The sequence below is a fragment of the Nanorana parkeri genome, unplaced genomic scaffold (genome assembly GCF_000935625.1).
Source record: "Nanorana parkeri isolate BGI_ZX_2015 unplaced genomic scaffold, ASM93562v1 scaffold190, whole genome shotgun sequence".
Taxonomy (NCBI): Eukaryota; Metazoa; Chordata; class Amphibia; order Anura; family Dicroglossidae; genus Nanorana; species Nanorana parkeri.
Window position 1 is genome coordinate 442400 of NW_017306458.1, and position 26075 is coordinate 468474.

General features: G+C 44.2%; 3 protein-coding genes across 3 annotated transcripts in view; 1 reads left to right on the top strand and 2 right to left on the bottom strand.

Annotated features, from left to right (window-relative positions):
• Positions 1-2191: 2191 nt before the first annotated feature.
• Positions 2192-7729, bottom strand: ARMC7 (armadillo repeat containing 7). Its single transcript, XM_018555273.1, has 3 exons — positions 7639-7729; positions 2646-2789; positions 2192-2529 (listed from the first exon to the last, which is right to left on the bottom strand). The coding sequence occupies exons 1-3, from the start codon at positions 7721-7723 to the stop codon at positions 2192-2194; spliced, it is 567 nt and encodes a 188-aa protein (XP_018410775.1). The 5' UTR covers positions 7724-7729.
• Positions 7730-13219: 5490 nt separating this feature from the next.
• LOC108786067 (cytochrome c oxidase assembly factor 3 homolog, mitochondrial) lies at positions 13220-15681 on the bottom strand. The gene is made up of 2 exons (XM_018555275.1): positions 15461-15681; positions 13220-13533 (listed from the first exon to the last, which is right to left on the bottom strand). The coding sequence occupies exons 1-2, from the start codon at positions 15651-15653 to the stop codon at positions 13430-13432; spliced, it is 297 nt and encodes a 98-aa protein (XP_018410777.1). The 5' UTR covers positions 15654-15681; the 3' UTR covers positions 13220-13429.
• A 2484-nt stretch (positions 15682-18165) lies between these two features.
• Positions 18166-26075, top strand: part of CNTD1 (cyclin N-terminal domain containing 1) — a 16293-nt gene continuing 8383 nt past the window's right edge. Inside the window, exons 1-3 of the mRNA XM_018555259.1 lie at positions 18166-18340; positions 22781-22856; positions 25068-25236. Coding sequence (XP_018410761.1) covers positions 18166-18340; positions 22781-22856; positions 25068-25236 — 420 coding nt within the window. The remainder of the gene's footprint in view (positions 18341-22780; positions 22857-25067; positions 25237-26075) is intronic.

The following is a 26075-nucleotide window of genomic DNA, read 5'->3' on the forward strand; positions in this document are numbered from 1 at the left end:
ATCAGAATCCCCCCATCCGCGATATACAACTCGGCATGATGATGTTTGGTGATCTGAGTAATTTTAAAGGGACATACATAATTCGGAACTTCTGAATGTCTCCCCATACTTGGAAAGAATTGTGATCGATTCCTCTGTCTCCTTCAAATGGAATGCTCTCTGAAGTATTTGGGAATACAGGTCCTGGAAGACCTTACACAAATACATACCTTGAATTACATAGCCATCCTTGCCTAGCTTAAAACAGATCTCAGATAACGGAACAATTTACTCCTATTATGGTTTGGTAGAATGTAGGGATGCACTAGTATCGGTATCAGTGCCGAGTATTTGGGTAAGTACACGTACTCGCCCAAATGCTCCCATGCCCAGCCCGATAGCTAAGCTTCTGGTATCAGGAAGCCGGGCAGCGAGTCACTACACGCTGCCTGATTGGCCATGGAGCCGGCTTCCCGACCAATCAGAAAACGGGGCAGTGAGTCATTACATGCTGCCCGGCTTCTTGATTGGCAGGGAAGCTGGCTCCATGGCCAATCAGGAAGCCAGGCAGCGTGTAATGACTTGCTGCTCAGTTTCCTGATTGGTCGGGAAGCTGGCCATTCAGGAAGCCGGGCGCCGTGTAACAATGTGGCGTCTGGCTCTTTGATTGGCCGGGAAGCTGGCTTCATGCTCCCTCATCACCTCTCGACAAGGGAGCATGGAGCCAACTTCCTGCCCAATCAGGAAGCCAGGCGCTGCGTCATTACACGGCGCCAGGTTCCTGATTGGCCAGAAAGCCGGCTCTATGCTTCTTGTCATCTAGTGACCAGACGCATGGGGACAGCTTCCCTGCTAATCGGGAAACCAGGTGTCGAGTCTTTGGCCCCTAGGACAGAATCTTCTGGCCACACGTCTTGTCTAAAGGCTCCCTGATCACTGTGGTTGAACCTACCTATTGATGTTGGCAGAATGTGCTCCTGGTTCTTATATAGACAAATCCACAGCGTATATAGCTCGTCAACACCTAAGACGCAGGTACATAGTTCTCTCACAGTGTTTGAGTCACTGTGTCCAGTCCCAACCTCCAACCATAACAATCTCCCTGCTATATCAGCTCATTTTAAATCAAGAGCCACATTCTCCAACTCTATTCCAACATCAATCTTTCTCCCCTGCAGACTGGCAGAAAGCCTTTACCCTAACGCATTCTTTATCCATCCCAAGAACAAAAGCCCAAGAACAAAACTACAAGATACTCACCAGACGGCATCTCTGCCCTTCTAGCCTACATCATATTTTTCCTCACATTCCCAACTCTTGTTGGCGATGTTTTGGGGACAAAGGAACATATTTGATGGGTCTGTCCCCTCATTAAAACCCTTTTGGGACATGATACAAACCATCTTAACTTTACTGTTTAATGATGCCGAGCTCTATTTCAGTAATCCTGAATCACTGGAAATCCCAAATGATCCCTACCTTGGGGGAGTGGTTAGAAGTTCGTAATGACATTATGCAGATGGAACTGATGATTGCCATGGATGCAGATACAATGGAGCACATTAGAAATATTTGGACAGAGTGGCTGGTATATAAGGAATCGCCAAAAGTAGGATATTTACGGTATAAATTTCGACCGGTTCATCTGGATTCGCACAGTGGTTGCTGCTATCGGCACTCTTCCAGCTGATTAAAGGAACAGGTCGGAAAATGATTGGCCAACGGAGCGTGCAGCTAATCAGCTGACATATTCAGAATACAATGCAAACAGCGATTAAAATAAGACAAGTGTGTACCCAACTTAAATTTTGGGTCTTCTTTGCCTGAAGCAATTCCACCACCTGTTAGGTGATGTATCTGGAATTACCCTCCCACTCCTTTCCCCTCTTCCCTTTTCCCACCCATATACTAAATCTCTTTTTCTTCCTGCTTCTCGACTCTTCTTGCCCATTATTTTTATCTCTGCGCTCTCACTTTCCTATCATTTCTTATTCCCTTCATGATTTGAAAAAATATTGTTATATTGTTTTGATAGCTCTGCTGCAAAGTTGGGTACATTATTTCTCTTATTACGCATGATATGATTTACACAAACGACCATTGTTGGCTTTCCTGTATGTTGTTTAATCTGTCTTTAATAAACACTGATTTTAATAAAACATAAAAAAAGTTCTGCCCTACTAGTGCATTATATGAAAACTCAGTCCTTGGGTCAGTCTTTGGGAAGAGGTATTCCCAGTGCAGTGTGCTGGTTCAGAGACCTTGCTTCTTCTACTTGCTGTTCAGTGCAGTAATCCTCCAGAAAAACTTTAGCCAAATTGCAAAATCTACGGTTGTCTGACAGAGAGAAGCGGACCATACACTCTACAACAGGAAGAGTAGTGATTTTAGCTCGAGAAGCAGCTGTACACAAGTACATGAGTGTAGTTATAGCAGAAAGAACAGTCTCTTCCCGGCGACTGGACAAACAGTTAATGATAAGGCTTAGACTTCCCGAGGACAAAATGTGATTCTTGATGGCTTTGTCCAGACACAGGTTACAGATGCCACCTTAAAAGAAAGCAGAAAATATCAATTAGTAATGTGAAGTTATACCTGATCAGTTAAAAAACAAAGAGCTGCTATAGCAGTGCCACTTTAAAATGAAACCCGGGACCCAAATGTACCTATTCCAAATTCCACTAGATTTTCATTGTCTTCAGTCAGCATATCCAGAAACAAATCCGGAACCTGCAGCTTCTGGAGGTCAGAGAGGTTCTTTGGGTCATAGGAGAAGTTTGCTAGGTTGGCCAGGACCTGTTCTTTGGCTTCTGTAGAAGAAAAACAGAAGATATAAGCTACTAAACTACAGATAAAACAGAAGAAGTTTTAAAAAAGGTACCTACACCATAGTTGCTGAGATCTTCAAGTACTATGAAGTGATTCTTCACTTGGCATATTACAAAAAAAAATATGTCAGTATGGAATAAGTGGAATTGTTGTCTCAGACCTTGAAGTCTGAGAGTTGCTGATCTGTCAGGATCCCGACCTTACTCAGGTCTCAGCTTCTGAGTGTGCAATGTGGGAGGTCAGTAGACTGAAAGGAAAGAGTTCTGTTCAAACTGAGATTAAGCCCGGCATGCCAGCACTAAGCCCCACCCAAACAATTAACTGTCAGCGCTTCAAGTGCCCACTGACTTCCAGGAATCTGAAAGCTGAACCCTGAGTGGCCTTAATCCCAACTTGGGCAGAAAAAATATATATATTTTTTTTATTACAGGCAAAAATGACCTAAAGGGCCAAATAAGCAAACTGGCTCAGTCTACAAATGTGCTGGGTGCAGCAGGAGAACTTCCAGTGCCATGCTTAGGACATGTCCTGCCCATGTGCAGAAGAGCTGCTGGTGGAGACAATAAAAGTCAATAGCCAGCCACAACCTAAACAACATTCAGGCCAGCAGGAAACCGTGTACTGACAACAACAGAACTTTGTATTAAAATAATCAATACCTTTAGATGCTAATACATAGGGCTGCAGCTAACGATTATTTTCATAATCGATTAGTTGGCCGATTATTACGTTCGATTAATCAGTTAATCGGATACAAAAAAAAGGCTCCAGTGATGGACTACTAGTTTCTATTGAGATTGTAGTCCATCACAGGAGCAAGCTTGGCACGGTGGAAGTAAAAAAAGTGTGGTGTGCAATATAGTACATTATACAGCGGCGCAATGCAGAATACCAGCAGCTATAGAGGAATGCAGCAATAGTACATTATACTATAATGTACTATTGCTGGGATTTGTAGTCCTCTGTAGCTGGCGTTATTCTGCATTGCACTGTATATCATGTATTATTGCTGGGATTTGTAGTCCTCTACAGTGCGCTGTATAATGATTATACGGCGAAATGCAGTATACCACCAGCTATTTAGGAATACAACAAATGGCAGCAATAGTACAACATTATACAATAATGTACTATTGCTGGGATTTGTAGTCCTCTGTAACTGCTGGTATTCTGCATTGCGCTGTATAATGATTATACTGTGCAATGCAGATTACCACTGACCAGTTAGAGGAACTACAAATACCAGCAATAATACATTGCACAGCGCAATGGAGAATACCACCAGCTATAGAGGAACAACAAATCCCAGCAATTATACATTATACAGGCTGTTTAATGTATTATTGCTGGGATGTTCCTCTATAGCTGCTAATGTTTTGCAGTGTGCCGCTTAAAAAAAAAGGAAAGTGCTAAATACATGAGCAAAATGGAACATCATTCAAGTTGCACTAGTTTGTATTGAGGGCAGGCAAGGATCAGCTTATTTTAATAGTGAGCACTTTTCAATAATAAGGTTTCCTTGAGAGATTCTGACTAAATTGAAAAGTGCTCACTATTAAAATAAGCTGATGTCATTACATCCAGATCACTACAGTTACATTTCTAGTGTAGTCTACTCCTGACTTACTTTTAGAAGGTGGGCCCTCAATTGTCTGCAGGCCAGCGACGGGTGAGGGAGCTCACGGCGAGGAGACCAGCGGCGAGCGTGGCTTATGTGGCGACTGAGGGAGCTCACGGCTAGGAGGAGACCAGCGGCGGGAATACAGACCAAGCCTTATGTGCTGAGAGAACCCTATGGGCTGCCATTGGCCTTCATCTAAAAAACTAGCTGCCTTGCTGCCTATAACTTTGCTACTATCCAAATCAATGACCTGGAAAAGGCATGCATCAAGGGATGCACCCATACCGATACTAGTATCGGTATCAGGTATTTGGGCAAGTACTCGTACTTGGCCAAATGCTCTGATGTCTAGCCCGATACCTGAGCTTCCTGTACCACGAAGCCGGGCAGCTAGTCATTACACACTGCCCGGCTTCCTGATTGGCCCGAAAGCCAAGCCACTTGGTGACAAGGGAGCATGGAGCCGGCCTACCAGCCTATCAGGAAGGCAGGCAGGGTGTAATGACTCGCTACCTTCCTTCCTGATTGGTCAGGAAGCTGGCTAATCAGGAAGCCGGACGGCAAATCATTAACCGCCCCCCCGGCTTTCTGTTTGCCCAGAAAGCCGGCATTATGCTCCCTCATCACCTGGTGACGAATGAGCATGGAGCCAGCTTCCCGGCCAATCAGGAAACCGGGTGCTGTGTAATGACACGTCGTCTGGCTTCCTGATTGGGCAGCTTCTGAACCTGGGGACAAGGGAGCATGGAGACGGCTTCCCTGCTAATCGGGAAGCCGGGTGGCAAGTCTTTGCACGCCTCCAAGCTAATCATGAAGTCAGGTGGCGAGTCATTCCACGCCGCCTGGCTTCCTTAATGAGACTTCCAGTATCGGTATTCGGTATCGGCAAGTACAAACAAAATATCAGTACTCGTACTCGATACTGAAAAACCAGTATCGGTGCATCCTTACATCAAGTGAAGTCAGGCCTCCCGATCTGCATGCTTGTTCTGGGTTAGTGAATCAAAAATACTGAAGCAACTGGATCAGTATGACTGCTGAGCAACTAGCATATTTTCAGATGGAGATTTTAAAGCTGGGTGTATACATTCCTCATGAACCGGCCAAAATTTGCACACTTGGTGCTGCTGTTGGCACCCTTCTGCCTGGCATCCCTCGAACAGCTGAGTGAAAAAGCTCCGTTCAGTTATTCTGACAGCGGCTGCCTTTTGGCAGAGAAGACATACAGGGCGACTTCTGTTAAAAATGCCTACCAGTTAGGATTTTCCTAAAAAACAGTGATAACTTCCGCTTTAAGCCCCTGTGTCCATGGTATCAGTTTGAGATGCTGCTGAGATCATTCAGAATTCATCGATGAGTGTATCTGACCTGCATTTGATCTCCTTCTGACCTGCATTTTACCTGCATGAAATGGGTTTTGTTTTCCCATAGACTATTACAGGAATGCAAAACTCAACTGAAGCGAACAAAAAAACTGACACAGGTCCTATTATTTCTACCGATTTCTGTCTTCACAACCTTCACTTCCAAGCAAACCAATCACTAGGAAACAAACATCCTATAAAGGCATATTAGTAATACCAACCAGTCTGTGACTTCCATGTTCACTCTCCTGTAGAGCTATGGTCACTGCTGGAGTCCTCGGCATCTGACACTTCTAAAGCTCACCACAGCTTACAATCTGACAAATCTTAAAGATTATAACGTGTGTGGTGAGCCTGTGGTGAAGTTTGTTGGACGTCTGGTCCCCTGCTGTGCCTTGTTGTTCTTTCCACTGACCTCTAAGTCATTACTGTGTCCTGTAGTGAGTGGTTGGCAGGGTAAAGCACAGTGTGCAGCAACGGAGACAGCATCTGGTGTGAACGTCACAGTTGCTGCCTGCCAGACCAATGTGTATTACAAATATTCTAGCCTCCTTTAGCCCAGATTCACTTCTTTGCTTTACAGCAATGTGCATTTTACCATGCTTTACTGCACCGCATGGTAATACGTGAACTGCGGTGACATTTGCTTTAACCTTTTCGCTGCCACCGGCGTATGGTATACGGCAGAACACAACTGCTTGCAGCTGGCCATCTGAGTATGCCATACGTCTGTGGCTTTTACCCTTCTGCTATAAGCTCATGGTTGCTTCAGCAACCATGAACTTATACCAGGATGTGAATGTAGTGTTTTAACATTTGTATACATGAGCCCTTAGGGCCCAGTCACTCCAGACATGCGCTAATCATGTTTTTTTTATTTTGGGTAGAACGTGATCTAAATGTCACAAGTGACATTTCATTCAGTTCTAAGGGCACAGTGGGGTGCGAAGAGGTTGTACTGTGTTGTGTCATGCTGCCCTGAAAAAACCATACAGCATCTCATACTTTTTTTTTTTCAGCGCACCCCATCCCAATGCGGTGCTGTGAACCGATCTCATCCGTAACAAGACAAATTGCCTTGTCTTGCATTGGGGCTGCACTAGAAACAATGGCCAACATGGCCCCAACTCATCCAGTGTGAAGGCACCCTCAAAGGAGAACTATGAGGTGAGTGATGTACACTTATCCTCATATTGAGAACCGACGTGTGACAATGAAACTGTCACATGTCAGCTCTTTTGACCGGCAGGTGAGCGAACACATACGGTCGCTTGCTCCCGGCAGAGAGCGGTGACTGTCAGTCACCGCTCCCCACAGGGATCCCCCCCCCCACTCCTCCAGCACTGATTGAAGGAATAGACGGGGAGGGGGCGGGCACAGCTGGCTCTGCCTCTAGATAGGTAGAGCCCGCTGTCAATCAGCCGGCTGGATGGATCTAGAGACAGTATTGTCGGAAATGGTCCCATTACTCAGTATGTATCGGGCAATAGCTTGCTATATACTAAGCTTCGGGTCATGGGAGGAGGTTAGTATAAGTTCTCCCGTGACCCTAAAGAGAACCATGGGATAAAAAGGTTACCCCATAGTTCTCTTTTAAAGTTAAATAACAAAATTGCACAACATGCATGTAAACCTTCTATGCGTTGTTAGAAGAAAAAAAAAACACATTCCATCAGTCTAGCAAAATGAATGGGCTGCATTAACACTAAACAAGTGGTACAGCATAGAAACACATCTGGACAGTGTGCAGGGGCTCAGCTATTTCTAAACAGGCCCATTGTTGGTGTGTGCTGCTTCCAGTATGGGGCGTCTTGGGGCCCCCAGGAGAGCCCAGGCACAGCTCACCTATACTGTCCGTGTCCTGGAACTCTGTGACCAGAGCCTGCAGGTACTGAAAGCGGTCTGCGCCTGCGCACTGGCCCTTACTCATTCTCCCGTCCTCACTACAGTCCAGAACGCGGAGATACCGGCGGAAGTGACGTCATGTGTCTGGCGGAAGTTGCTCTCACATGTTCAGGAGACCACGTAAAAGCGTGCTGTGCCAGTAGACCTATGTGTTAGCATTGCTCGGGCTGTCTTTTTTTTTTATATAGCGCTGCAGCGTATTGGTATTATTTGCAAACGGTTTACATTTTTTTCCAATTCCTTAGTTATAAATGCCTTTTTTTTAAATAATTGATAACGTACAAGTTTGGAATAGACGTCGTGATTATCTGTTAATCGCTGCCGCCCTCTAGTGGCAGCTTTGAAAAGCACAGTTAATGAATGTGGTTCTTGCCGGTTAAAGGCACAATCCACCTTTTGCGAATGTTTAGTCGACACACCCACATTAAAAAAAATTGCATTTATTGCATTAAAGCCTGCAGATTCTTGCACCCACGACCAGTGGATTGTGGGTGCTATTGTTTACATCCCAGGCAGGGGCGTAACTAGAAATTCCAGGGCCCCATAGCAACATTTTGTAAGGGGGAACCCCCCCCCCCCCCCCAGCACTAAAACGCGACTAAAAAAAGACAAAAATGCTCTTTCAAAAAATGGTACGGAAATCACGGTGAAACGCTTCCGCCCTGGTGTGAATGGCGCCTGAATGAGGCCTAACACTTTACTTTAATACTGCCACACCAATGAGAAGCTGAGGAAAGTGGGATTATTAAAAAATTAAGGAATGCTAAACTGTAAATAAGCATTTTATGTTATAAATGGTTTTTGCGCTGTATTGGTGTTTGTGTTGTGATAAAATGATACAGGCGTATATTTCATTGCAACACAAGGTATCACAACGCACAGCAATGCGTCACAAAGCTTTGCCATGCGCTGCAACAGTTAAATGAATGTCTTTTACAAAAGAGAAAAAATCATGCACTGTGATCCGTTCTAACAACGCACTGCAGCGCATGTGCCTGGCGTACACAATATGGTGCACGTGTATGTTGTGTGTGGGATGAGGGGGGGGGGGGTTGTGCTTTTTTTAACATTTAAACATTTTTAATTTATTTTTTAATTATGATTTATTATTATTTTACTGTTGGGGGGCTTAGGGAAAATATTAGGGGTCTAAACAGACCCCTGACATTTCCCTTTTGAAATAGAAGAAGACATTGAGGACACAGAGTCCTCAATGTTTTTTTCTGCAGCCTCAGCACTCAGTGAATGTGAAGCACTCAGTACAGAGGCTTCCCATTCATTCACAAACTGCTGATAGTAAGATATTTACTACCAAGCAGATTCTGAATGGGGAAAAGCCTCTGTACTGTGTGCTTCTCCCCATTGAGAAATTCATGAATGAACAGGATGTAAATCACAGCCTGTTCATTCATAACTGGGGACACATAGTACTATGTGTCCCCAGTTATTTACAAACACTGGAGTGATCAGACGATTGCTCCAGTGTTTGTGCTGCACACGTGGGATCGGTAAATATCAATGATACTTACCGATCCTCCGCTGGGCCACGCACACAGCCGCTGTCTTCCTGAAACTGACGAGGACAGCGGCTCCATTTTTTGTGCGCTATTGTGCAACACATCTACTGTATGTTGCAATTTGGCAGGTGCATTGCGGTGCCATTCATTTGAATGGCACTGCAACGAACCTGCCGGACACAATGCGCTCCAGTGCAATGCGCGGTACTACAGTACCATGTGTTGTGGTCTGGTGTGGCCAGGGGGCTTTAAATGCATGGCAACACATCTGCCAGACTGTAATGTACAGTAGTCGTGTTGTGCAGTAGTGTGAGTTAATCGCGTGGTACTGTGCAAAAAGCGCACCACAGCAGTGTCAATGTACCCTAATTCATAAGGATCCGGTCACACCAATTCCAGTACGGGTAGCTGCTGAAATGCACTGTATCGCATACTGTAAGCCTCCCTGCATTCTGGGGCGGCGGATTCAAGTCAATGGCACCACAGCCAGGCCTCCTGGCCCGCAGTGCTGTCCTGTGCACTAAATGCGTGGCACAGCAATGCCCGCTTTCTGGTCCAGTGCGATCACAGAAAATAGTGCGTGAACTCACCGGAATTGGTATGAACAGGCCCTAAGTGTGGTTACCTTACTGCATTAGTGCTGGTGCAATATACAAGTCCATCTGCTTTAGTGGTAGTTCTGCAATTCACAGATCCCTGTGAATAGATGATGCAGCTGTGTGGGCAAAGCCATGCACAGCTGCCTTCAGGGCTTGTTCACACCATGTCCGGACCAGAATTTTTTTTGTCCATAGCTGAAATGCATCCCAATGCATTTCTATGGTATTTCTGGGCTCTGTTCACACAGTGTAGTCCGTTCTGGTGCTGGGAAAAAAATGTTGCATGCACTATTTTTTCTGATCTGGAACGCACCAAAACAGATTTTAAAAAATGCAGTTGACTGTGCCTGAAAGCCATTTTAGGGTAAAAAAAAAAATGTTTTTTGCAGATCTGGTCCGGACATGGGGTGAACAAGCCATTAATGTGACCATGTTTTATTTTTCACCCTAAATATCAGTATAACATGGAACATGATCAGAAAGGTGAACAAAGCCATTGAATACAATACGGGCTTGTTCACACTATATCCAGTGCATTCCTGCATGGTTAGTGTCTGGAACGTACTGGATCGCATAATTAAAGCCTCCCGCATTCTGGGGCGGGAGGGGGTGTGGCAGGGCCACTAATGTCAATAGCACCGCAGGCACACCTCCTGCCGGCAGTGCGATTGCCCGCATGTGCACCATGACACCTCCCACCGAGAACGTGGGAGGCTTTAATTATGTGATCCAGTGCTTTAAGGCCACTATCTGTGCCAGAACACACTGGATGTGGTGTGAACGGGCCCTAAAACCGGCAAGCCCACTATCGCTCTATAGACCGCTGTAAATATGTACTGTATAAATATCAAAATGTCACACTAAGCCTGTTTCAAATGCTGGTATAAAGGAGTATTATTGGAGAAAAAAAAAAGCATGAGGATATCTCCAGCCTGATTTTTTCTTTCCTTTTAGAGGGAAGGGTGAGAAGCTCTACCAAGTTTGACTACTTTCTGTTGTTCCATTGTGAAGATTTCCCCTCACTCCTTGACCCGGTGACACAGGGACAGGAAGTAAGGGAATCAGGGATGCAATTTACTCCGACTTCCTGTCCTGGTCATAATGTTGTCATTTGCAGAGAAAGTACAGGGAAATGTCCCCAGTGAGGGCCCAGACAGTAATAAAAACTTGTTAGTGATGCTAACCATCTACCCCTGGAGCAGGAATGGACATAAAAATTACTAGCATAGTACTTAGTGACATTATACTCGGGGGTTAGGTGCGAGGCAAAGAAATGAGAAATAGAGAAGCGAAACAATTTTGTAGCCGTTGGATACCACCTTTTGCAGACGAGTAGGTATTCAGTATTTCCACAAAGACAGAAGAATTGTACATGGGCGCCCCAGGGAAGGTTGCGTAGGCCTTATGGGTCCCAGAATTGGAAGCCAATTTTCAAGCGCAAAAGGAATACCTGGATGCCGGAAAGAACGGTGCCAACTTATGCTGATGGTCCTTGCCCTTACACACCTGGGAATATGGTAATTCTTACACCCTGTAGCATTTCTGAAAATGTCTCCCAAAAGGTGATATCCCATGAAGCACAGTTAAAGAAATCCTTCATAGAGGTCAGCTCCGCTGACTCACATTTTTACCAGAGCGATCTGAGTAACGGAACAGCAGAAAGGGTTATACCCGAGAGGTATCCATCTCCGCACCACAAAAGTTAATCTTGACCATCTAGTCAACGCAAGCCACCAGCTGTCTGGCTACAATGGTGGTGAGGAAATCCTTTCCCAGGGATTTGGATAAATCTGCTAGGATTTGAAAGATGAGTGCCAATGCTAGGACAAAGGTAAGGCACTGAAAAATGCTTGGTGCAGGAAACTGTACTTTCACATGCTTCAAATCCTCTACATTGTTGGAGCTTTCAGTCAATTCATAGACCTGATACTGCTCCAACTATCTCAGCTCTGCTTCCCTGAACTTCCAGTCCAGTACAAGATCACAAGGGACAGCACAGTCTACAGCAGCTTTTTATCTACTAGCTTGGAGAAAGGAGTGTCTTGCCTTGCTGTGCCTGTATGTATGTGGAGACACACAGCTTACTAGACAAAGTCCATATACCTTATTGCACTCCTTACCGGTCTGTCCCAATTATAATGTGTGCTCGCAATGACCGCAGATGGCGCCGCTCACAGTGCAACAGTAGATCGAAAGACGTCATCAGCTCTCCAATCCAGAGATTAATATTAGCGTAAATCCAATTTATTGACAAAAGTCATAAAGACAAGCCCTTTCAGGGCCACGCAGGGTCCCCTTCATCAGGCTCAGTAGTGACAATGTGCAACAGAACCACAGAGGTTTGTCAATAAATTGGATTTACACTAATGTGAATCTCTGGATTGGAGTGCTGATGACGTCTTTCTATCTACACAGATTACTAGAAGACACAACTGTGGCTCCATAGGACCCTCCAAGGGAAAGGAACAATCCTAAAACAGGATAACAGGGCCAGTTCTCAGGAGATCAGCTGATTCTACAGGAAGCTATAGGCTCCTTCTGCCGTCAACCAAGTTGTAGGGCGGAGAGGAGGGGTGTGGCCTGGCACAGGGCTGTGTGCGCTTATGGACGCATACAACTACTTGCGGACACGGCCCTGAAGGAGCACGTACGCGTGCCTCCACAGGAGCTGCTGGAGGTACCCCTGCAGGGGGAGAGGATGCGGGAACCCACTAGAAAGCGAGATATTGAGAAGTTAAAAAAAAAAAAAGAACACAGATCTGAAATAAATACAACCTCCCAGTGATAAAAATAAAGCTTTATTATCACTTTAAAGTTGAAAGTCTGGAAGTCAAACACACCCTGGTTGTTTAACCAGTTGACATCCGCGGTGTTAAACCCCCTTCCCATCCAGGCCATTTTTCAGTATTCAGCGCTGCGGTACTTTAACTGACATTTATTCCGTCATGCAGCGCTGTACTGAAATGAATTTTATACCCTTTTTTGGGGACAGATAGAGCTTTCTTTTGGTGGTATTTATTCACCACTGGGGGTTTTATTTTTTTACTATATGAAGGAAAAATTACCGAAATTAAAAAAAAAAAAAACAGTTTCCCCTATATTAAATAGGTTAATTTCAAATCTAAATCTGTAAAAATTGTGACGCAATCAGCTCCCTTGCTCTCTGGATGTCATACCAAGCATGTGCTTCCAAATAAACTATGCATGTTTGCTGAGTATTTCAACTGATTGCCCTTTAAGAAAATGAAGGAACAAGTATACAGTGAAAATGATGTGATGCAACTTTGTATGTTTTCAACTTTGCGATTAAAATGTGTAATATTGTTTCATACTGGTCAATAAACAGGAATACTAACAAAAGAAAACAAAAAGCAATCAGCAGTGGAGGCTTCTGTATATATATTTTATCCATAAAAATGTAAGTAACTATTATACAGACACCACAGAAAACAGGGTTATTTTAGATATTACATTCATAGATCAAACAAAATTAGTTTTAACCTCTGACATGTGGGTTTTATAGGACAGTCAAAATGCTAAAGCTCTGTGGCTCAGGCTGCAAGTTGGTATCCATGCATAAAATAAATCCAAAACAATTCTTCAATCCTATTATATTCAGTTGGCAGACGTTTTTGGATATCTTGCTCGTGCCTCTTTTGCTTCATTTTCTAGTTCATCTAGAAACTTCTCTTGTGACACAGAGTAAAAGGTATATCCATCTGTGAGGAAGTTAAGGCTTTCAAACCTAATTCATCTACTAATAAAAGGCAGAAGAAACAGCACAAATATCACTCACACACATACATTATTTACTCACTCTAGCTTTTCTTTCTCTTATAGGAAACACCCACTTTCTCTTTAGTAAGTGAATTTCCCTGTAACCGCTTGCCGTCCGCCCGTTGTGAAAAAACAGACGGACGGCAAAGTCCTATCGACGGGTTGCTGTAATTAGAGGGCTTTTTTTCTGCGTGCGCACACGGGCGGAAAGAAACGTCCGTTCTCCAGAGCCGTAACCGGCTGTTTCACATACAAATGATCAGCGGCTCTATAGCCGCCGATGTTGTGGCTCCACGCCTCCCCCTCCTGCACCCTCAATCTCGGGATCCACTACCCCATCTGCGGCCTGGGACCGGCGCGGGAGGGTGTCAGGAGGTAACATGAGAGGGAGATCAGCATCTTCCTCCTTGCTGACCTCCCTCCGTGCTGTGAATGCGGAAGTGATGTGTAATACATCACTTCCACATTCACCTGTCAGTTATCTGGCTGCTATTGCCAGAGAGAAGAAGCTGATGAAGCAGATCTCTGCTTCATCAGCTACTTTGGGGGTCCCCAGGTGACAGGGGTCTTAAAGACCCCTAATGTCTCCATAAAGAGGACCTGTGCTATCACATAGGGCGATTATTATCCCCCTATGTGATAGCAAAAACATTAAGTGTAAAAAAAAAAAGTCCCCCACCCCCACGTTTACGCACATATAAACTTAAAAACGCATCAGATGCTACAGCGCGCAAAAACAACAATTGCGCTACACATGTTACCTATCACCGCTAACTACCGAAAATAAAAAACTGTTTCCCCTATATTAAATCATAAAACATTATTACCCACTTTTTTGGTAAAATATAAAAGACGGGGTCACGTCGGGTAAAAAGACACCAAACATGTCAAGCCTTAAAATTGTGCGTGCGTGCGAAACCTAAAAAAAAATACAATTCCCGAAATTGGCTTTGGCGATGCTTTACAAGCTTTTACTGCTTATCAATTTAGTGTTATCAGTGATTAATGGCCCTAAAATTATTGCTCACACTCAGGCGTGTCGTGGCGATATGTAACGTGTGGCGTAACCATTGTTTTCACACGTAGGAGCACCAGACGCATATTTACGTTTATAAGTGCATGCACGCAGGGGAGGGGGGCTTGAACTTTTTTTGGGTGTTTATGTTAGTGGGCATTATATGGAGGACATTGCCAATACACAACAAGGGTCCACAATGGCCTGTAACTAACTAGTCCGCAGCCACCGGCAGTATCTGGACAGTCCTACTCCCCATTCAAGGCCAGAGACGAGAGTGGGGCAGTGCAGCTTTGTCAGTGCGGAGAGTGATGGCTGAGTGGAAGGGCTGACAGCTCTGCAACAGGCCAGGGACAGGTTATAGGGAGGTCTGGCTTCTGCTTCTCTTCGTGTGGAGACCACAGATCCTGAGCTGGCGCCATGGATTCCTCCACTAGCAGCCCTAAGGCCATCAAGAAACTGCTGGAGAACATGCAGAGCGACAAGCGGAGCCTCTCAATAGAGTCCATGTCAAAAATGTAAAAAACCTGTTAGGTGTGTGCACCCATATCCTCTCTTCAAATTACACCCCCAGCAGCAGACCCCCGGTCTGTCCTGTGTTATGTTATCTGCCGCATACTTATCACTAACACTGTAGAACCTCCAACACCAACCCATGAAACCAATTGTCTTCCATAAAACCAGTCCCAGGTGTCAAAAAGGTTGGTGATCGCTGCTCTACAACATACAATTTGGGAATTATATTTCTGTAAACTTATGCTACCATAATGCAGAGAGGTGTCCGTGCTGGAATACAGATGGATCCGGGCATTTCTCTAGAATAGGGAGTATAAAAGCTCACAAGGTCAGGATACAGATACCCAGCACGATGCCGCCTATAGCCAGGGCAGTGATGCCATTCCTGGTTCTCAACTTCCCCGAGTTCTTTAGCCACTGAGACATCTCTTTTCTTCTGATAAACTCTTGCTGCTCCCGGGTAAGCTTTGTTTGATCGATCTTCTCCGCATACTTCGGATCAGATCCCGCTTCACTCCTCTGCTCCACCATGTCTACAACCTTGCGCAGCCTGATGACGTCACCGGTATAGCAGTGCTGTTTTCAGGGATATGAAAAAGAGCTCCTCTCGCCTATATTCACTCAAATCACACGTAAATATCCTTCATAGGACAGTACAGTTATTGACTGTTTCTATTTTTCTTAAATTTTGTATTTCTTCTACCTCACGTGGGGATTCTCTGGGTATAGGAAGCTGTATCCGGAGCCATTTTGTCGGAGACCTTGTGAGGTACATTCATTTGTGACCGTGAGACGCAGACAGAAAAGAAGGTTTTCCATTATTCTTATATAACACCTACATGGTTAAAGCGTCAATAAACACAGTTTGTTGTCACGCCTTGCTATTAGTATTCTTTAGCAAAGTATTTTGTGGGAATTTACGTCAAAGTTTCTTACTGGAGGTTTTATCAGTAAACGCACTTCTTGTTTCACACTAACGTTGTCACACGCATCACAAATCTCAGGTTCCGCTGGATTGGCCGGGTATGTGAACAGGAGTGCTGGGGCGTTTGTTACAGGCCAGCACCTGGATCCAGCTTTATGCAGAGGCAGCATGGCAAAGTAGTAATCTACCTGACAATGCAGGAGATAGACTTCACAAACTATTATTCATTCAAATGGTTACTATTGTTGCTCTCCTTAAAGGAGAACTATGAGGTGAGTGAAAATCACTCATCCTCATAGTTCGAGCCGGCGTCTGACTCTGACAATGAAACTGTCAAACATCGGCTCAATAGATCGGGAAGTGAGCAAACGCATACTGTCACTCGCTCACTTCTCAATCATCTCCCTGCAGAGAGCTGTGACTGTCACTCACCGTTCTCTGCAGGGATCCCCCCTCCCCCCCACTCCGATCCTCCAGGGCTGACTGGAGGTACAGACGGGGCAGGGTGGGTACAGCTGGCTCTGCCTCTAGATAGGCAGAGCCAGCTGTCACTCACACAGCTGGGTTGATCTCGACAGTAATGTTAGGATCCGTCCCGGCTGCGGCGGTCTCAGTATACCACGAGCTGCAGCTCGCGATATGCTGAGCTTTGGGTCACAGGAGGATGCTAGTATATGTCCTCCTGTGACCCTTAAGAGAACTATGGGGAAAAACGCTTACCCCATAGTTCTATTTTAAGCCCTAATACTCCATCTGTTGGGCACCATTGTTCTCTCCCTACCTCCTGATCAGCACAGTTCTCCCCCCCATGCCCCCCAGCAGCAATGTTGCCCTCTTATCCTTCACTGGGCACCAGTGCTAGCCATCACACCTTGTTGACACAAATACATCCCCCCAAATGGCTACTCACTCCAGTCATTTTCTCCTCCCGCTGACCACCAAAGCTGGCCATTTTTACTACCTCTACGCTGTTAGGCCAGCTCCATGCTGATTGGCTGGGAAGCAGGTTTTTCGGCCAACCAGCATCAAGCTGGCCACACATGGAGCCGGCTTCCCGGGAAATCAGGAAGCCGGACGGCGTGTCATTACCAGCTGCCCGGTTTCCTGATTGCCCTGGAAGCCGGCGGAAGCACAGGTATACCGACTGCAAAATATCAGTACTCATACTCGATACCTAAAAACCGCCACATACAGTGGCTTTCACATACAGTGTGTCACTGGCTTAAAAGCAATTGGCTCAGATTAACAGCTGGGCAACTAACATTTTTATAAGGGGGTGTCAGCAATGGCAGCCTTCATATTTCTCCCAACAGATATGTCCTTTAATATGCAGTATCTAACTCTAAAGGTTTCTGTAACCGGCTTCAAAAATGATTTAATTTGAACATTAGATAACATGGTATAATCAGTTCTCTCAGTACACGTTACCTTTTAAATGAGGAAAATTGCAGCTTCTGTAGAAGATCTGAAGTGGGTGTTCAGAGTTGGTGGATTGTGGAAAAGTTATAGGAATAGGCAATGCAAGTGCAGATTCTTGCTAGTTTATAAGTGATCTTTGTGTCTTGTTCTTCCACTGGAGTTCTGCTGGCCTATAAACACTGGTGCTTAGATAATATTGGTATAACGATAGTCATAAACCATTTAAAGTGACATTAAACCCTCAGATTTTTTAACATAAAACAATACTGTAATGTGTGCCTTACTGTAATCCATGGTAGTTTCCCTTCTCTTTGCTGCTCTTCCTTTTAAATCTGTATCTGTTCTCATGCTGGGCAGAACTTCTGTTTTGCAGCAGACTGCCTTGTCTCTGAAATGGATACATGGTGTCTGTGTGTACGTTTGCAACCTGAGCCAACACTACAGGAAGAGGCACTCGGCTGCAAAGGGAAGTTCTCCCCCAGCATGAGAAGACATGAAGATTTAAAAGGAAGAGCAGCAAAGAGAAGGGAAACTACCATGGATTACAGTAAGGCACACATTACAGTATTGGTTTATGTTAAAAAATCTGAGGGTTTAATGTCACTTAAAGTATTTCAGATTAGAGAATAATAATAATATGTGTACAGTACATAATCCCAGTTTAATTCATTTCTGTGTGCTATTTGATTTACTTAGAGGATGAATCGACTTCCATTTAAAACTATAATATTTTCCCGAGTTCCATGCAAAATATTTGGAATAATGCCATATGAAATCTTAGAAGATATTCTCATTGGCTTGGCAGACAACAATGAGCGTGTCCTGGAAAACCTGTCAGTTCATGCTGGCTGTTTCAAACAACCAAAGGTGATAGGTGAGTCGCTGTTTGACAAGTGTCCTTATGTCGATATTGCATGTATATTTATTTGTTAAGAAAATCTGAAAGACAGTATAGGTACACATAACGATATAAGATCTTTCATCAGAATCTAGCTCAGATTTTATAACCTCTCTGGCTACAGTCTAAACCAGTGGTTCTCAACTCGTGGGTCGCGACCCAAAAGTGGGTCGCGACACCCTCTGCAGTGGGTCGCGGCGTCATGTCTGCATAGACCGGCCCATCTGCATTAGAGAACTAGAGGGGGAATTTGTGGTTCAGCCTGTGGAACCTCATAATGTCAGACTGTCCCCTCTCTCCTGGCCTCCCCCGAGCTGACCATGTTTAAAGAAATAAAAACCAGGGACACCCTACTGACCATGCCCACTTTTAATCCACACCCACAAAACCAGACCCCCTGTTCTATCAAAGATTGTGACTGGGTTGGAATGTGTAACCGGTCACGTGGTCACACATTTTAACCTAATCACGCTCACTTTTTTTGCGGTAAAATATGTGACCGGCAAAAGGAGAAGAATTCCAACGCTTTCTTAGCTGTTCCAGGGCAGATCGGCATTGCAGATTGCATGTACAGGAGAACTGATCTGCCCTGGAACAGCTGATCGGTCCTGAAATGTGACTTCTATCCGACCTTGTGGAATTTTAGATCGCACTCACAAAGTCGGATAGAAGTGACATTTCAGGACCGATCAGCTGTCTCAGGGCAGATCGGTTTTCCTGCACATACGATCTGCAATGCCGATCTGCCCTGGAACAGCTGGAATTCTTCACCTTTTGCCGGTCACATATTTTACCGCAGAAAAAGTGTGCGTGATTACGTTAAAGTGTGTGACCACGTCACCGGTCACACATTCTAACACAGTCACAAACTTTGATAGAACACCCATTTGAAGTCACGCCCATAAAAATCACACCACTATTTTTAACACACCCTCAAACAATTAGTTACAGAATTTTGGAACAGGAGGCAAACGTAATTTATAGACAAAAAAGACAAAATAAATAGATTTCAAATAATAGGCACCATGTTATGCATACATACCGTAGATAGGAGGGACACATTGAAGCTGCCCTCTGCAGACCTGCCAGTGTGGTCAGTAAAGTAGGTGTCGCTTCTAGACATATGGCTTGTAGTGTGGGAGTAAAATAAGCCCCAAGCATTGGCAGTCATTTGAACTCCCAGTACTGGTGTCACTGGCAGCAATAATAATCCCCAGCACTGGTGTATGTGCCTGCTATGACAGCCTCCATTTTTATTTTAAGAAACACCTTAAGGAGTAGACACTTGGATTATTTATCTGTCAGTTATTGGTGTTGTTTATGAGGAGGAGTGCAGAAGTGTTATGTCCTGTACAGTGGAATGTAACTTTTCCAACGCAGCTGTCAAATAAAGCATCCTACCTTTTTAACTTCTGTGAGAAACTTAGCATTTACTTTAATTCAAGTTGCAGGAGTAAGGACTAAGTAGTGCAGGGGTCAGGAGTATATAATACAGAGTTGAGAAGTCAGTAGTATGTAACAGAGTGCACGGGTCAGTAGTAAGTAACACATAGGTCAGTAATGTGTAACGCTGATTTCAGAGGTCATTCATAAGTAACGCAGAGGCCAGTAGTGACACAAGTAACAGTTATTCTGTTGTTTAACTGAAGTTTCAACAACAAAGGAAGTAGGCATGTGCATGCCCTTCAAAACGAATAGTTGTACTGGCAGAAAAAAGTTTCACGGGGATATTAACTTGACTGAGGGATTATAGCGAAGGCAATCTGTGCCCTATCTAGTGACAGTCCAGTAATGCTTCCTCTAGCATCAATCTTGATTATTGGAATGGCCAGCAGGGGGTCCCCTATACTGAGAAGCTGAATGACGGTGTCCTCGTTATACACTACCAGGAAAACTCTATGGTTTACCAGTTGGATGTTGCATAAATGTTGATTTAGTTATTATAGAAAGGTGTCACTGGAGCAGGAAAATAAACAAGTATGCAACAAAAGAAAATAAAATGTTATTTTAAAAATAGTGCCCATTTAATACCGAGATTGATATTTTGCACAAAACGGTGTATGGTTTCCAAACTTAGAATGTTGACTTTGATAGATTTTGTGAGGGTCCTGGCGCCAGCTCTGTCACTGCTGAGAAGGTGTGTGCAGCATGGACAGAAAGGGGGGCAAATTGCATGCTGAATATTGTAGTCTTCGGGCAGAACTGCTTTATGAGGCATGCGGGAGCTCAAACTATAGTTACCGAGTGGTTGATGAGCCATCTGTTTGTCATTCTGTAGTTTGTGCAATGGCCACCCCCACCCTCCAGGCTTAGGTACGTCAGTGCTGCCAAGGACCTGTGTTTGTCAGGGACAGATCCATCAAAATGCTGACTGTCCTCAGAAAATAGAGAAGAATGGTAACCATAGACTGTACTTCATAATAGCCCCTTCTTTAGAAGTTTTGATATGTTAAAGGTCTTTTTTTGGCACTTTAATATCTGAGTACAGTATAAGGAAAATAGTGATTAACCCGGCAACAAGCCCTAATTGAAACACAAAATGATAGTCAACACATAGAACTCAGAAATGTGTATCTAAGAAAAGCCAGCGTGTTTCAGGACTAAGGCCCCATTCACACCTCTGATCTGAATGCCGGTGCACTGCTTGTAATCCTATGTAATACGATTACATGCAGTTCATTTCCCACTGCATGTAATCGTATGTCCCGGGTGCCAGCACAGGTGTCCCCACACCATGTGCAGGTACCCACACAGGCAGACCAAACATGTATGACCACACCAGACAAGGCAAATTGAGCTTATATATATATTTTATTTATAAGGAGCCAAAACATAACATAACCCACAAATAAGTAATGGCAACCAAAAACTAGGAACAAACCACACAATACCCTCACAGGGTATAACAGGGCATGAAAACCTTGGGAGCAGGGCAATAGGACTCAGGAACATAAGCAGGTAACAGGACTCAGGAACATAAGCAGGTAACAGGACTCGGGAACATAAACAGGTAACAGGACTCCGGAACATAAGCAGGTAACAGGACTCCGGAACAGAGGCAGGTAACAGGATACTGCAAGCGGGTAACAGGGCTCAGGACTGCAAACGGGTAACAGGGCTCAGGACACAGGACTCAGTCAGGGAAAGGCAACAGGATACTGAGCCACAGTCCTGACTGCAGGGAGGGATTATATACCCTCCCTGGAAGTACCAGATGGTGGATAATTGCTGGCAGCTGGGAGACACCCGCAGGTGAGCACTGGAGCCGCAGGTTCCAGCACCACCCAGTGGTGGTCTGATACCTGACAGTTCCTGACTGCCTGGAGACACCTGCAGGCGAGCGCAGGAACTGCAGGTACTGGCTCCAGCGCCACCTGGAGGTGCTCTGGAACCTGAAATCGTATCACATACGATTACAAGCAGTGTGCCGGCGTTCAGATGCTGTGGCCATCACCCAGTCATTAACTTGAATGGGTGACAGCTGCCACTTGTAAATGGAATATTAGGGATACCTGCTGCAGGAAAATGCAAGTTCCTGAACCAGGAATCCCTAATCGCACCTACAAAAATAGGTGTGAATGTGACCTTCGTGCATGCTTATATGAAGTCATCTTACATTCATTAGTTAAACATGCATATTTTCATTTCATTTACAATTTCTTGTTTTTTACTTCCTGGTTCTCTTTGGCAAAAGCGATGTAATGTGCCCAAGTGTTGCATCCTGGGAAAGTTATATCAGCAGAGCATTGCTGGCAAATCTCATCTGTAATCTAATGAGATCTCAGGGAAAGGCATTTTCCTCCCCTGAGATTATGTGCATGGTCACATGTCCTACTCACATGTGCCAGAGTTCCAGGAAGTAAAGGGAGATGGATTCATCTGCCCTTGGTAAAATGGCCACTGAGAGAAGAATGTACAGGAAAAGATAAACAAGGTATGCAAAGAATAAAAAGCCTGCAATTATCTATTTGTAGATTGCCATTACGAAACATTTCAATGGTGCCTTTGTTGTTTTTTTTGAAGATGTGGGTAAAGTTCCTCTTTTAAGCATTTTTACATGTAGAGGTGCTGGACTGATTCAATTTGCAACATCTCAGTCCAGCACCTCTGCCAATAAAACAAGCTCACAAAGCCCTAATAAAAGGGGACCACCCAGTGCCCCCAAACTGCATTGGCATGTCTATTTCAGCTTGCATAAAGAAATTGTTTTGTACTCTATATCTATTTACTATGACTCTCCGCTTCCTTTAAATATCCCATGATAAATGGCTTTGGCATTGAGATAAGTATTTTTCTTTTATTATTTAATTGTACAGCATCAGTGCTGATTAGTTTTTCAAAAGACAAGTCTTCTGTGTTAAGTAATGGATTGTGATGGTTTTCATTAAAATATAATGTGAATGTTTTATATTGCAGAACTGATGTTCTTATTGGCAGATCATTGGTGCCAAGATAGCACCACTAAGTATCAGGCAGTGGAACTTCTTGACAGGTACAGCTATTAGTCGGGTAGATATGTTGAAACGTTACAAACGTGTTTCTTTTTATACTAAGTGGTCTGTGCAACATAAAGAGTAACTGCACTTTAGGCACAACATGTCTTATTTCGATAATAATCACAAATACACATGTAAAAGTTGTATAACAAATGACACACACTAAGCTTTGTATGTATTTAATACAGCAAAATAACTTAAAGGGGACCTTTACCCATATCTTTAACAACACACCTTTAGACATGTTTAGTAATGACAATCTACACACACATACTTCTAGATAATTGCCGGCGTTGTATTCTTTACATACCATATTTCTCTTTTCTTCCCCAGTCTCCTGGCAGTGGCCATGTATATCAAGGGCAGATTACTAGATTACTAGCTCTCCATTTACTTCCTGGATTTCTGGCACATGTGACTAGGACATGTGACCATGCACATCATCTCAGGGGAGGAAAATGCCTTTCCCTAAGATCTCATGAGATTACAGATGAGATTTCCCAGCAATGCTCTGCTGATGACAAGTGTGCATTGCATTGGCAAACTGAAGTCATTTTACCCTTTCAAAGCAGGAAAGGAATGCTCTGCAAGTCTAAGTATTTAAAAATCGCAGCATTTTACACCTGACATGTCTATGTTATTATTAATCATCATACATAGAGGGATGCATTGGTAGAATTTTATTTTTGAGCGTAAAGGTCCGCTTTGACCTCATGACTTTTTACATGAAAGCTACAGTACAAAACAAACACAAAGAAAATATCTGCCCAGATGATTTACCAGATCCAGTCTTTTTCTGCTTCAGTGTGTAAAAATCCACCACACAATGCATATGTTTCTAGTAAGGGGTATTAAAGCATAACAAAAATTGTAATATATTGCAGCTTACCTGTCCTTAGATACGTGGCTGCATTCTTTTTTTTAACAAGCTTTATTTTCACCCTGTGATTCTGCCAGTAACACACTTCCTATCCTAGGATAACAACACTCGCTCACCTTATTGTATCAAGACAATAGAAACAGGACTACTGGGATTTTTCCCTGTCCTCTTGTACATAACATAGACCAGTGTGGTTCTGTGGGCCTCAGACCAATGTACTTAATAAGAATGCAACACAGGCAGAAAGCGCAGGAAGGTATCAGCTTACAAGATTTCTGTCAAGATCACAAGGTTTACTTGCACTTATTAAACATGTATAACAAAATACTTTAATTGGTATATACAGTATAAGAAACCAAAAGGGAGAAAATATGCGACGTTTATTGTTAGGTCTTACATACACATTAATAAAGTTTAATTAGGTGAATAAAGTATGATAGGAGAGTTCAAAGAGAGGCATTGACTGCTGTCAGTTTGGACAAGCTGATTTCTGCAGAAGAGAATCCATTTGTATATATTTTTTATCCACCACACGAGATAACATCCTTTCTACCTCATACTAATTTTATAGTAGAAAGAACTCTACTAATTACATGGCAGAGAGGTGCACATATTTTGAAATGGAATAAGACATTTATGTAAATGTGAAATTTATGTAAACTGAACCGAAGGGCTCCGGTGGCCGAAGAGAGCTGAAGGATCAGCTAAAGCTATGTCTGGATCCTTCGGCTCTTTAGTGAATAACCCTGTAAAACTTTTTAACATCAAGAAGCAACATCCATTGCAAGTGATTTAATCATCATCTGAAATGGCTTAAAAACCTTTTGACTTTAATATCACTTTGAGAAGTGAGAAGCTACTCACTCACTCAGTAAGGCCCCTTTCACATCTTTGCACAAGGTTTGTGCGCTTTCACGTGTGTTCGCACGCGTTTTTACCGCTGTTGCAGCGCATCAGCCAATTCACTTCAGCTGCGAGACTACCACTTTTTTGGGCCACACCCTTCTCCTGCCATTAATCTTCAAAAATCAGAGCCTCTAATTTCCACTGAAGCTCTTGCATTCAACATTTCAATAAAGAAGGCAGGTCTTATTGCCAGGAAGAGTCATTCTTGGCAATAGTAGAATCTCCATATGTAACCTTGGCATAGGATCCAGGAGCAGCACCACAGGGACACAAGGACTGCTTTGAAGACTAACATGGGTACTTGCAGTACCATGAGGGGCCTGCATTTCAACACTGTTGTTACCTTTTTACGCCCAGTCAGGTTCACGGTAAAATGCTAAGTAGACTGACACAAAAAGATGACATTGACTTTTTATTTCAGGTTCATGATCCTATACATAAAGCAGCTGTATAAATCCAGTACAGAAAATAGGAATGTGATGGATATCACAGAGGCATGGGCATCCGCAAAAGCCAGTCTATGCGAAAAGTTCATACTGTACCTGGTGTCTTGTATTCAGATTACTAGCAAGATGAATTTCCACGATCATGTAAGAGTTTTATTTTCACAAAAGAACTGTATGTATTGTACTGTCATGTACAGAAATGACCCTTCCCAAATTAACACTTTAGAAGTGCTTTAATATGGTATAGCTGGGTAGCATAGTGATAAAACTACCCTCTGTTTAAAAGGAAGCTATTGAAGCAGAAATAGGGTCTTTGCCATTGACTTGTTTTTGAAAGAGCAGGTTTTGGGTTTACTTACTTTGTGTTAGGTCAGAGGTGTGGGCCCTAGATGATGAGGAGGACCTCCCTTGCAACCCCGTCTGATGACCACTGGGGTTGAAGACAGTGTGCTCAGGCACGGGTTCCGGATCAGGATACCGGGTACCTGCAGCAGGTGGTGGCTCACCAGAGTAGGCAGCCGTGCGGAGAAGGTACTGGAGTCCAGTGGGGAAGTTAGAAGACAAGCCAGGTTGGTAATAGGCGGGCAACGAGGTACAAGGCAGGATCCAATGGAGAGTCGAGAGGCAGGCCGAGTCGGTAACAGGCGGGCAGCAAGGTACAGCAGGATAATCCAGAGGGAACGTCAGGGAGCAAGCCAGGTAACAGGATACAATACAGGAGCAAGATCACAGACGACTGGTGCTGGCTGATAATCACTCAGCACTGAATCCAAGTCCTGTGGGGCTTTAAATAGGCTGAGGACGTTGTGCTGCGCGTGCACCGGCGTGATGACGTCACCCGCGCAATGACGTCACGCTGTGCGGGGCGGATCCCGCCGGGTCACAGGGCATCTGAGCGGCGCCGACGGAATGCCCCCTCCGCGTGCACCCCGTGCGCACAGCGGCTTGGATCGGGCCACGGCATGGTCCGCCGGACGGAACCC